Consider the following 13,907-nt stretch of genomic DNA (forward strand, 5'->3'; position numbering starts at 1 on the left):
CACTGGCGAAGGTAGAGGTTACTGAAGGACATTTTCACAATGGCTATTAAGAAGGAGAAGATTTGCTTTTGTGCAAGATGGATTGTAATTGCTTTGAAAATAAACAGCAGTAAATCTGTGTCACAGATCAACTGATCATTTCTCTAGTCCATAAATCAAACTTTTGGAAGGACAACTTACCAACTCGTTGCTGTATTTGCATCCTTATCCTTAGACTCTAAACACTGTTTGAAAGCACCCAAAAACGGCCCCACAGCATTTTCTTTACATTGCTATTAGTGTTGATTTCATATATTTTCATTGTTTTTGAAAATTTTCTCCACAGTATACTTTCTGGGTCACAGTGAAGAAGACTTTTAGGTCTAACCTTTGCAATCATTCCAGGTTGATAAATTCAAGCTTATTGTACACTTACACTTTGAAATAGTGCTCTGGGTAAATGTATGAACTGATCTCATCTAAAGCCAACAACAGTTTTACCCTCCAAACACATTGCCGGAATGAAAGCGGAGCCCTATAGGCTCATAGCTGCTACCTGCAGCTACCAGCTATTATATCATTCTCATCACAGCTCAAAACATTTTCCCAGAACAGGTTTAATGTGAATACTTGCTGTCCCATATTACCATTTTATGAAATTTTGTGTTTGTAAGGGGTTGTCGTTGAACTTGGCAACCTCCTGCATGTTGCCGTCAATCAAACGCTTTCTGTGTATCCTTAAGCCGATTTGTCAAGACTCATTGCAGCTTTTCAAGCGCGAGCGCTTTGTTCAGACAAACCTTTTATATTTTCTGATTATTTTGTCAGGAATTCATTGTAGAATGAGTGCAAACGCATAAACACACTCCAATGACAACATCAAAAAAGCTTCACATGCGGCTTTTTGTGCCAGCTGATAAGTGTGCTGGTTTTCCTATCTTATGCAAGGTGAAGCATGCATGTATTTTTTTCACCTTTTAAAATCAACTGCAAAACAGGACGACAAAAGTCAATGATGTAGTGTCCCGTGTAGTGAGGTTTTTCCATTGGCCATAAAAATGACAGTAGGCTACTTGTGCTGTATTATCCGGTTCTATAGCAGGCTTGTATGTAAAAGTAGGGCAGGAATATCACTTATTGACAGCAGATCACGCTGACACAAAACAATTCAGCACACATACACCCTTTCAGACTTACAAAGGGTTCCCGGTGACGGAGCAGGTGAGGCTGAGTGAGTCGCCCTCTCGCAAAATGCCAGTAGGAGGAACAATTCTCACTGTAGGTGCAACTGTGGGCAGAGGGGAAAAGGCAGATAAATGAGTGTTCACATGTGAGAGAAAGCAAGAAAAGCTCAACAGACAACAAAATAGATCAAAAGGATCAAATTGGAACAACAATCAGGGAGGACAGGAAAAAAATGTCCTGAGACAGTGAGGGAACAAAAAGGAGGAACAAGGGAAAAGTGAGAAAGTGACGAGAAAGAGGGTCTTTAACATCTGTTTCCTAGGCAACCAGCCGACAATCCAACGGTTGAGACACCTGTTATCATAAGCAGCACGCTGCTCCAGCAGCTGCTTGTACTACAGTTACTTCAGCAAGAGAGCGATGGGAAGCCAAATCCACACTGACAGTTGGTCATGATTACCAGTTGTCTGGCTGGAGGAGCCACAAGCACACGGATTGACAAAACTGCTGAATAATAATCGCTCTGATCTATCAACAAATATTAGTATATGTGTGGCAAATTAATTGTGCCCAAAAACCTGATGCAGACATACTCATGGATATGGCTATATTACATACTGTAAATATTGATTTATGCCTGTGGAATGTTTAACTATCAACAGCTATCGATCTACTGTGGGACGGGAACCATAACTAACATGAGGGTTTGAACACATGTATAGTATAGTATGTAGCTCACAGAAACAGGAAAAAAGGAATAACATGTAGTTTTCATGGTGCTCATTTTTTTGAATCCTTAAAAGGATTTGCAAACAAAATAATACTACAAGTAATAATGCAAGATCATTATTCAATAATACACTAAACTGTAAACAAGTGTCAGTTTTGTTTCTCTACACATCAAAACACAGAAGTGTTTAAATTAAAGTAGTACGAGCTGACTTAACATACTCGATAGGATAAGAAGCAAGAAATGGTTTTAAATTTTTTAAATATTTGATAATGAATTTCATACTTTTTTTTAAGTACGATTTATCTCATAGCTGTCTGTCATTTTCAAGATGTATCCTATGGAACCAATTACAGATTTGTAAAATTCAGTTTTTAAAAAATGCTTTAATCTGAGCTTGTTGCCTTGAGTGAATATTAGACTTAAGCCAATTATTAATATAAATGTCTTGGAGTATTTTTATTGTTAGTTTTAGATATAATGTGCAGAGATTTCAGAGCATACAAACTTGTGCAAATAGGTCAGCACAGACACATCATTGGGATCACTGCACACACTGTGCGATCCAGATTTTCTCCAGCGACGCTGGTTAGATCTTTAAACTGCAGGCCAGGGCTCGAACCTGGCCGCAGGCCTGTTTCTGCCTGCTCCCTGCATGACAAGATTTGTATGTATTAGGTTTTAATGAGAGCAGGTCTCAAACAGGGCAGCTCTGAATATCACTCTGTTAAAATCCTGGACTGAGTTTCACTCTAAAATGAGACATCCACAATGTGAAATATGAGGCTGCTACCCTGACCAAATTATGGCTGGCATTTAAGTAAAACTCTGTAATGAATAGTTCTGAAGTAGCAACTTAAGTGACAGCAATACAGATGGAATAATTTGTGTTTTTGAAATATTTGGCAATGAACATTACGTTGCTTAATTTGTTTCCAAGATGGATAGAAAACGCTTTGTTATAACGCACATACACATAAACACTCTTCCTGCAGGAGAGACTTACAATAAACATCCAGGCGGTAGTGTCGGATCCTCTTCTGCTCGTTCAGTGCTGGGTGGAGCGCCTCACAGCTCAGCGCCGCCCCATTGTCCTTCCTTTCTACTGGGATCCGGATGGTGCTGGACACACTGAATGTCTTGCCGTTGTCCTGCTGGGATACCACACCTGGAGGGAGACAGAGGGAATGAGATGATGGAAGGAAAGAGGACACGTGGGGTGGCCAAGGAACAAGTTAACAGGCAAAACATGCCTGCTCTTCCCTTTTCCCTGCTGAGACATCACATCTATGACGGGAAACAGAAAAAGACAGGGAGGAAGGCAGGAGGGAAAGAAAAGGAGACTTTAGAGGAGACTGCAGAGACAGAATGAAGATGTGAGCAGACCAAAAGGAAGAAGTTGAAAGAATTTAATGACTGATGAATGAGTTTGTTTTTTTTACAGCTGCATTAGTTACCTGTAGAGGGGAGGATGACATGATGGAGGAGGACAGACTAAGAGAGAGAAAAGAGAAAGCAATTTGCATCTATATTTCATGGCAATTATGAGCAGCAGAACTGTTTGTTTGCAGATGGTGAGTCAACTGAATACTTTGTGTGTGAGTGAGTGAATTGAAGAGAGAGATGGTGTGTAGAGAGAAGGATAAAAGAGCGAATATGCATAACCGAATTGAGATTTTAACTGAGCCAGACACGGAGAAAGAGGGGGGCGTCAAAGGACCAGGGTGAGAGAAGAAAGGCAACTGAGAGAGGGACTTGTAGACAGAGAGGGAGGGCAGCAAAATGGGCATGATTGATTGGGGGGGGGGGGGGTGAGTAGAACTGCAGCGAGACAAGCCCAGACATGAAAGAGGTTTGATAAGAGTGCCAAGCCAGATGTAGAACGGAAGAAAGACGTGAGAAAAGAGGAGGAGGAGAGGCGGTAGGAGCGAGGAGGAACAGTGGGGTGACACGGTCACGTATTGTGAGTTTGTGCTTGTCGAGGCAGAATACACCAATATTACTTATATTGCACTGAGTTTTCAATTATTGCCGGCCAGCAAATGAAAGCAGGCCCATTTGAGGCATGAGAGAAAGCAGCGGTGGGTGCAGATGAGCAGGAATAAGGGAGCAGTGGGAAGATAGTGCCTTAATTAAAGAGTGCTTTCCCATATCTGTTGGGATCTGTCCCTAACCTTTAGTGTCACAGTTCATTTAACTCAGGGCCAGGAGGAGAAGAGAAGAGAGGAGAGGAGGGGAGAGGAGGAAATGAGGGGAATTGGGAGGAGAGAAGAGAAAATAGGAGAACAGCAGATGGGAAGAGACAGGAAAGGGTAGAAGTAAAGAAGAAATGAGAGGGGAGAGGAGGAGAAAGGAAACAGGGAGGAGGGGGGCAGGAGAGGAAACAAGAGACAACAAAAAATAAGGAAATGGGACAAGAGGGGAGGAAGAAAGTGAAGAGGAGTGCAAGGACGAGTAAGAAAGTGAAGAGGAAACAGAGGAGGAAAGAAGGAGTAAGCAGGGAGAAGAGAAGAGGAGAGAGAACAAAAGTGTGTCCCTCTTTAAGCCGTTTCTAACCAGTAAGCAAGGTGAGGAGAGCGTCACCAGGCTTTGTCACCAGTGAAGTTTAAGGGAAAAAAAGGAAGGGAGATTAGTTGAAAAGAAAGAGAAGCAGTACGGTTAAAGGACAGAGACTGTAGAGACAGAATGATGGTGACAGGCGTGTTCTGACAGAGAAAAAGGGAAAAGACTGGATGAAAGAGCCGTTAAGTGTCAGACAAAAATAGAAAGTAAAAGAGACAAGGGCTGACATGAAGTTTGAAAGGGCAAAGCGCAGCTCAATGCATGTCCCAAAAAACTGTTGACACCAGATTAGTTCACATTATTTTATGTGGTCTGCGCAAGTCATTTGAAGGCATCGAATATGAATTCATGAATAACAATAACGTGATGCATTTGACAGCGATTTGTACTTTTAAATAAGGTTGTCAGTATTTATTACACATTAGAGATAAATTGAATAAAAATAATACTCATGTTCTCTGTTATGAGCCAGAGTTATGTGTGGCTTTTTGAGGAATTCAAATCAAATGAAATGTTATATGCAAATGCTGGTTAAATGATGGAGTGCAAAAAATAAATAAATAAATTCTCAGGGGGGTCAAAGAGAAATACAGATCTCAGAGTGCCCCTTTAACAGCCAAGGGAGACAGCAAGATATAAAGCAGGATAGATCAAGGTAACAGACTGATGAATGGCTCAATGATGAACAAAAAAGTAGGGAGAGTTGAAGAATCAAGATGATGAAGAATTAAAAAAATGTGTCTTTGTGAGTGTTTGAAGTTAGTGAGGTGAGAAAAGCAGAAAATCTTCAGTGTATGTAGCAGCTGTGCATTCATGTACTGATGTACTTGTGAGGTTATGTGCAAATAAAACATGCTTTAATCAGAATTTTCAAGAGAGACAGGAAGAGACATAAAAAGAGAGGGGGACTAAACATATTAAACAGAAGAGCACTGAAAGTACTGAAAGTCTTAAGTACTTGCTTTTAATTTTCCTCTGAACACATATACTATATATACACACATAATGAATTATGGCTCTTCTTGAAAAGCAAGAAACCGGTTATATACATTTGAATCTACACTATATAGACAAGATTATTACACCAACAGGGACTTTAATGACATTGCATTCTAAATGTGTAGACAGCTTTGCAGCTCTAACAGCTTCCACTCTTTTGGGAAGACTTTCCACAAGAAAGTGTTTCCATGGGAATTTTTGCCCATTCATGCAATAAAGCAGTTGTGAGGTCAGACACTAATGTTGGACAAAAAGATCTGGTTCGGAATCTCCGTTCCAATTCGTCTCAAAGGTGCTGGGTGGCACTGAAGTCAGGGCACTGTGTAGACCAGTCAAGTTCTTCCACACCAAACTCATCCAACCATGTCTTTATGGACCTTGCTTTGTGAACTGGTCATGCTGGAATAGAAAAGGGCCTTCAACAAACTGTTGCCACAAAGTTGGAAGCATAGCATTGTCCAAAATGTTAAAATGTCATTAAGATTTCCCTTCAATGGAAGTAAGGGGCTGGGAACAATCTCTGAAAAACAACCCCATACAACACCTGAATTCAATAATAAAGAGGTGTGTCTGAATACTTTTTTGTCAATCACTGAGTACAAATACTGGAAAGAATTCAAGAAGACGGGTAAAAGAGAGATTTTGACAGCCCTGTAGCCAAAACCTTGACTTTCTATTTCCATTCATCTATCCATCCATCTTAACTTGCTCCCATCAACTGATCCATCTACCATTCCCCTTGTCAAACAATCAATCACCCATCCATTCATCCTTCTTTTATTCAGCACTCAGTTTGTGATATCATCCACCCATTCCACTTCACCTGTCTATTAGTTTCCTCATTTATCTCCCTTAATCCTCTCACCGTCCATCAGTCAGTATTTCAACCATGTCCAGGTACCTGGTATCTCGCGGCCGTTCCGAATCCAGCGCAGGCTGGCAGCCGGCTTGCTACGAGGTGATACACAGGTGAGCTCCACCTCGCCGCCCTCCACGGCCTCCTGCTTCACCTCCACCGTTGGCGTCTCCGGGGGCACCAAAACAGACAGCGTTGCAACCTGGTGGTGCGTGGCATCAGTGTAGAGCTGGCAGAAGTAGCCGCCCTCATCCGAAACACTGACGTTGGTCAACGTGATGCGCACCAGCCGTGGAGTGAAGAGCGTCATCTGGAAACGGTCGTCTTTCAGGGCTGGAGGTGTATGGAGATGATGGAGAGAGTAGAAGTTGGATGGAGGTGGGGCAGAAGTGAGACAGCGCAGGTTGTTGAGGAGGAGGCGAGAGAGTAGAACAAATTGAGAGGAAAGAGATGGGGAGGTGGGAAGTGGCAAGAACAAGGAGAGAAAAGGTGAGTACATCAGTCATCGGTCATCGTCAGAAAAATCACCTAATACTTAATACCTTGTGTCAATAAAGAGTAAAAGTTAAAACAAAAGGAAAAACAACACAAAAACTTTCTTCACCATGGGTCAGTGCAGTTGAATAATTTTTATATAATGCTGCAGAGACAGACACAGAGCATTAGGAATTGGTTTTGTCATGGTGTTATGCTTGCTTGAAATCTACCATACACACATAAGGCAGACAAAGTGAGTGCCAAATTAAATAACTTGTTTTAACACATTTTACTGGCAGGCTTTTGCTTGCTTTACTTTGAATTTGTTTTCAGATGAGAAGCACCTCAGGGAGCGGGTTTGTACCTCACTCACATACTTATTCACATTGAGAGGGCTGTAAGTTCTCCATGAGGGGGGAGCTGTAGTGGTTATTGACAGATTATTTCTACCCATGCAAAGCTGCCCAGAAAATCAGACTGAGTTGACGTTTCATTTCATTATTCAGTCTGACATTGTTTTCATGTTATCCATTTTGCTTCAAGATATATTATTGGGTATTTTGCCCCAACCAATCAGTAGTAAGTGATCCCGTCCCAACGTCATTTTCAGTCAACATGGAAAGTGGTAGTGGAGTTGGAGAGCAGTTAACTCCTGTAAACTTACAACAACCTCTTTGTCTGTGTAAGTTTTGTCCATTTTGTCAACAATTTGTCATCGTTTGTTGTTGCTGGCTCAAAAAGGTTAAATTCTTAATATCTGCTTGCTTGGCTAGGATGCAATAATCGCTGCCTGGGGACACTAACGACGAGCAAAGCCCAGTCTCGCGGGTTGCAGAGATAGGGTTGTGAACAATCTGGCTTGGTGAATCAACAGCTTAGCTTTTTCTAACCAGGAAAACAGCTGTAAACCTACAATAGATTAATTTCTGGAAAATCCCTCCATGCGGCCAGCGATCCAGAGGTCTGGATCCAGGGTTAGTGTGAACCTGTACCACCCAGAGAAGTAAAGTAATAGCACTTCAGACCAGTGGTTGTAGGTCCACTGATGTTACCACTTACAAGCAAAGAAAGTGACAGTTGCTGCAATTGCTTTCACTTTTCTTGCCGATAAGAGCGCAGGTTAGATTGGAAGCACAGGCCCCGAGTCGTAGGGTTGAAAGTGATTGTGCTGTGGCTCTGCAGCTGAATGATACTGGCCCGCCAGGTTTGCAGGCCCTTTTGCATCAATAACATTAAATATGCTTGTTAATAAATCTCTACAATATGTTTTGTTATTTTCCTGTTTCTCTTTGAAAAGTGCATTTGCTTTTTTTTGCATGCAGCAATTTGATCAAAAGCTTAGCGCCAAGATAGTTTGCTATGCATTAGCAGACAGTTATATCACCCACGGTCTGGAATAAAACCAGTTTTCACCACCTTATAATTTGTGATGTCACACACATGGAAAAGCCTAGCAGAGGAAAAATTGTAAAACATGGGAGAAATAGTGGCTGTGACAGCAACCCAGATGATTTTCTGCTCTGGCATTGATAGTGCTGCTGAATCTGAAGCTCAGTTTGATATAAAAAGTTCAGAGAGAGTTTGTAAAGTCAGTCTCGATGGAGAGGCTCCAGGCCGTACATTGATATAACATAACACATGTCTTAATTCTCTCATTTCCAGCTTTGAGGGGGAGTGTTGTTCATTTTCCCAAGCACTGATTGAACTGTCCTAAACTAGAAATGTATTCATTCATTCTCCTTGAAACTGGTTGCTTTACTCCTCCATAAGACCATTTCTAATTAGTGTCTGGCATTTTTATTGTTAAACTCATTAGGTTTTAATCATTATTGTTTTAGTCTACTTGCTGTGAGGCACTTGGTAACTCTTGAAAGTACTAAGCAAATAAAGCTTATTGCAAAATTACTTTAGGAAAGCTATTAAACTGAGTGGTGCTGCCCTTTGACTCAGTGAGAGATAATAATACAATTGTGCATAGTGTAAACACTGTGATTCAGACTATGGAAAATAAACAAAGATTTACAATGAAAAGTAAAAATGCATCAGCTTTCTAAATACTTCATTTATAGCCAGTTCTTTACCTCAGAACAGTGAGTTACAATACATAATGCACAAAGGAAAAAGAAAAGAAGCCACAGTGACAGGAAGGAGGAGAAGGGGTTGAACATGCTACAATTTTCCTTTTGTTACTGAAGAAAGGCTAGAATCAATGTTGAGAAAAATGCTGATAATAACAAATAACGCTAATCACAGTCTGTGGGTGACAGTGGCTCGATGTCCATAGATTCTCATTTTGGACTCACTTTGTATCGACTTGACTGTGAAACCTCTCCCTCAGTCTCCATCTCTGTTTTATTCAGGCCAGCTCTCTGCACTCCTTTTGTGTTGGCTTAGACTCATAGCAGACTCTCTCCTGATGTAACAACCGGCCATCTCGCAGCATAATTCATCACAACACAGGCACTACAGTATAGATATTGGCTTTGTGTGCATGTGTGCGTGAGAGAGTAAAGGAGGAAGAAAGAATGAGAGAAATAGTCTAATATAACCACATAATGTGGCAGGCGGCAAAAAATAATATAGACAGAGACAGAAATCCACAGGGATCTGAGAGAAAACGGCCTGGAGCGATGGAGTTAGTCCACTCCTCCTGGAAGTACACCACACTAATCTCTCTGCCCCTACCCCCCCAAAATGTCCCCTCCACCGGATGGCGGAAGGAGCATTGTTGGAGAGCTATTCCCCACAGATAGGTAAATCTTTTTTTTTTCTCTGCACTAAATGGCAACTAAATGTCAGACTTCTGTTCAAGTCCAAGTTCACCCTTATTGTCCTCTCTCATTTGCATGCTGAGGAGAGCTGGCAATGGGGGAGAAAGAGAGATATGGACCACCGAGGAAAACGGGTCCATTTGGTTAGGTTCACCGCTCTATTATAGCTATCAGTCCCCACAATCTCATAAAACACACCCCTGACTGGTTGCTCACTTGCAAAAGAGACAGCCTAATTCACTGCGCCTCTATTTGGGCAGTTAGTGTGGAATGGCTCAGCACAGAAAGACCTGAGTTTGTTAGTTTGATATCTGGGCGGCAGATGGGCAATAGGTAGAAATGGAAGAGTGCTACAGCGAGCGATGGAACTAACGTAGAGGTAGAGAGAGCAAGAGTGAGATGTAATTTACGCTCTCAGAAAATGTCCCCAACGAGCCTTTTCGGTGCTTACGGGAGCCAAATTAGTTATGGGAAGCCATCTATACTTTATACCTTGCCTAACCTTTGGATCATTTCCCAGCGCTGTCTCGTTCTCCGTCGCATGACACTCCCTTTCCTTATTCTCTCTGTTGCCGAGTCTTTGGCCCTGTGTCTCATTCTTTCTTTTTCTCTTTCATTCTAGCTTTCACACCCCTTTCTTCATCCTCACACTGATTAGGCTCCATCGTGCTTTCCAAAGGGTTCAAGTCCATGTCTCGTGGGAGAGCAGACAGGGGAGCTCTGTTTTAATACTTAATGGAATTTACCGGTAATGCTGATCTGGTAGAATTGGGGGGAGAGTTGAAAGTAAGGGTTCCCAAAGCAACGACCTCAACCACCCAATGAAGGCCGCTCCATAATCAAGGAAGAAAATATGCATAGCACAAAAGCATCTGACTGCTGTACCAGTGAAAGTGTAGTTTTTGTTCTCAGTATTTTAATCTAATTTTGGTATACTGCACAGAAAATCCTCAGAGAGTTCTACTTTGACAGAGACTGTTCCCAAGAGGAGTGTGGGAATCTTGATTGTTGATTCAATACCATTAATTCCTAGATGTTGTGGTGATCAGGAAATTAGAAAATCACAGCATATATTTGTAAACATGAAATTTGCCTGTGAGTTTAAAGAAATTCTTGCATTTATGTTATGTGATTAGAACTACTACAAAAAGAGTTTATAGGCTAATGATGTGAAAGTATTGCAGGAAAGGTCATCATAAAGTGAAAATTTAACTACAAGTACACGAAATTAGCTCTGAATGTGGCAGCTGTTCATTTTCTCAACAGCTCAACAGGCCATTTCTCTTATACAGCAGATGAGGATGTCTAACTACTAACAACACCACACTACTAGAACTTTATACTATACAGGAAAGATGATAAATATACAACCAATTTTAGATTTATGTGAGACTTGCACTGGTACTTCCATCTGAACAGTTCTTTATTTATCACAAATTTAAAGCCATGAGACAAATAAATAAAAAAATAATAATAATAAAAACTAAAATAATTTGAGCTAAGATTTTGGCCATCTGATGCTCAATTAAATTCAATTAAATTGAATTAAAGGATTTTCTAATGACGGGCCTAATTACGTGTCTTAGATTGAGATTTAAATAATGTGTGAGTATCCCCAAAGCTACTTTGGAACTCAGCAACAAGCAGCTACAGCAGCTTGAGTGAAGTTCGATCAGCAAACAGCTTCTGTCACACAATTACAACAGCATAACGATCCCTTACAGAATCATAGCTGATCAAACTCATTTTGGAGCAGATTGTCACAGAGACAGAATGAGCTGACCGTTCAGTGAACTGAGAGGATCCTTCAAGGGGATTTAGGGTTTCCAACTGGCTACACTCCCGACCTGTTCGAGCTACTGTATTTTCTACTTTGGGAAAAACTGCAGCTCTAAAAGCAGCATTACTCACATACGCTACAATGTGAGCAGTGATGCCAACTGCAAATTTTTATGCCTGTTTTCAGTGTGCAACAGTTTTAACAAGAAGTCAGTCCTACAACTAAATCCAACAGCTTTTCGCGTTATAAATGTACCCATCTGTTTACTGGTCTGGCATTGTACATCATTTTAAACTTTAACTAAATCATCCATTGGGTTGTTATCTTCTTAAATTCAATCAACTAAAACTACTTGAATATTTAATATTGTTCCATACCTCAAGCCCTAGATAACCTCTTTAGAAACTGATCACACAGATTATGTCAGGCATAAATAACTATTGCCACACAGCAAAACATAATGTAAAATTTTGCTTCAATTAAACTGCCCCACACAAATTTCAAAGGCAAAGTTTAATATCCTTGATCCTTGTTCTTTTGCTCAGAGGTATTCCAGCAGCACTAGCAGAAAATCTGGCTAAGGTGGCAGCTTTTTGCCCTTAATTAGGTGAGAAAACATGTAGTGTTTTCCTTCCCCGAGGCCCTCAATGAAATCTGCCTTTGTTGTAATATTGGTTACAATGATAATTTGCCATCAAGCTGCTATTAACAAAACATGCGATTGTCAAGGCCACGCTCTAATGAGGAAATGGAATACGTTCTGATCTCATCGTAGGGGTTAACAGTGGATTATGCAGAGAGCTTCGAACTACGCTTTTAAAACAGTTAAAGCAGTCACACTGTGAGGGCGGAGAATCATCACCATCTCTTAAATTCTCTGGGGTTATCTGACTTTTTAATGTGGAATCGCTTCAAAGGCAAATTGGGGACATTTACAAAAAGAAAAATGTAAAGTGCAAATGTTGGTGAGTCATTGCTAATGTGTTTAAAAAGGCTGGCTTCAAATGTCACCGAGGGCAAAAGCATAGACGGAAAAAGATTAAGTTTGTCTGCAGTGTCAGGCGTGCACGCACATACGCACCTCGTGTGCCATTGAAAAAGAGGGTCTGCCGACGCGGATTCTGTATGACCACAATTGATCCATCGTAGTTCTGCAGACGGCAGGAGATCTGTGCAGTACCTCCCTCCAAGACTGTCACGTTCTCCGTCTGGACCGCCTGACAACGAGCTGAGGGAGAGAAAGACGGACGTCAGTATAGTGATACACTGGATGGGAGATGGAGAGGGATAAAAACGGGGGAGACAAAAGGGACAAATAGTAGGAACAGATGCAGAGAAAAAGAGATGTTCAATTTGCACCTCACTTGAGATAGAACCTCTCAAAATAAGGTACTTAAACCATCCTTCATTTACTCGCTATTCATCATATGGACACAAGGGTGAAATGAAGACGGGGGAGGAGACAAAATGATAAAGAGAATGAGAGTCAAACAAAAGACACTGAAGAACTGAACAAGTAAAAGAGGGTCCTTACGAACAATGTGTTCTTATGATTATAATAGGGATGATTATAATTAGCCTTCTGTCATTCATCTTTTTGTGTGCACAAACACAGTCATATAAACAGCCCTATTGCCTCTGGCTAGTCTAACAGAATGCATCAACGCACACATTTGAATACATAATGCCTTATTAAATCTGTAAGTGGCTGTCGGTCTTGAATTCATACACACACACGCGGCACAAAACTCACATGAATGGACACACATAAACGTAACCATAGCCACGTATGGAGCGGCACACTCACACAAAATCAAACAAGCAGATAACAAGCTGGACTGCAGCCCTGTCACCACCTCTGCATATATTAATAGTTTGAAGTGCACTCTTACGGTATGAGTCTGCGATCAGCTGTGAAAAAGCTGGCCAAGGTGCAGAGCAGTGAGAACATGGTGGCAGCCTTGAATGCACTTACAGTAACTCATTCCTAATGCAATTTCTCATCCAGGTGCAAGCTAAACCAATTGATTACTCTCCATTATCCCAATGTAATGGCTCTTATTACAGGTATTTGGAATGTGCTAGAGGGGATTGTGTGCTTGCTTTGGCTCTTGAGAATGAATATGCCCAAGCACACAAAACACCTGTATGAACATTTCTGTGTGTGCTTGTGCTCCTGCAAGTAACCCACTCACAAATGAGGAAGCATATACACAGTCAGAAATGTGCATGCATACAGGGGGAAGACAAGCACACTCAGAAACTTTCACACACTATCTTCGGAACAAACTTGTCTGGCCCCTAAACCCGATATTTTTAGCCAAGGGGGCTGAGAAACAGCAGGGAGCTCTTTGATGTTGCTGACAGCCCACGAGTTGGTAATGAGGAGCTTGATTATGCTCTGATTGGAGTGCCCTCCGTGTTTGCGGGTCAGGCTGTTGACACAGCTCGGGCTGAGTCACACCTCCCGCGAAGCACAATGGACACCGAGATCCGCCGCTAGAATTCAAATGATTTATGCGCAATTAGCCATAAGGCTCCAGCCAGGAGTGGGATGTGATTGCCTTG

At 41.5% G+C, this 13,907-nt stretch overlaps 1 protein-coding gene across 5 annotated transcripts in view; it reads right to left on the reverse strand.

Moving 5' to 3' along the window:
- The window catches only part of cadm4 (cell adhesion molecule 4), a 146,710-nt gene that overhangs the window by 15,340 nt on the left and 117,463 nt on the right, over positions 1 to 13,907 (reverse strand). For all 5 annotated transcript variants that reach the window (XM_046398738.1, XM_046398735.1, XM_046398736.1 and 2 more), the window contains exons 2-5: positions 12,421 to 12,567; positions 6,357 to 6,644; positions 2,901 to 3,062; positions 1,177 to 1,267 (exon numbers count right to left, since the gene is read on the reverse strand). In XM_046398738.1, the coding sequence (XP_046254694.1) occupies positions 1,177 to 1,267; positions 2,901 to 3,062; positions 6,357 to 6,621 (518 nt within the window). In that variant the 5' untranslated portion in view covers positions 6,622 to 6,644; positions 12,421 to 12,567. The remainder of the gene's footprint in view (positions 1 to 1,176; positions 1,268 to 2,900; positions 3,063 to 6,356; positions 6,645 to 12,420; positions 12,568 to 13,907) is intronic.

This window comes from Scatophagus argus, chromosome 9 (assembly GCF_020382885.2).
Source record: "Scatophagus argus isolate fScaArg1 chromosome 9, fScaArg1.pri, whole genome shotgun sequence".
In the NCBI taxonomy this organism is placed as follows: Eukaryota; Metazoa; Chordata; class Actinopteri; family Scatophagidae; genus Scatophagus; species Scatophagus argus.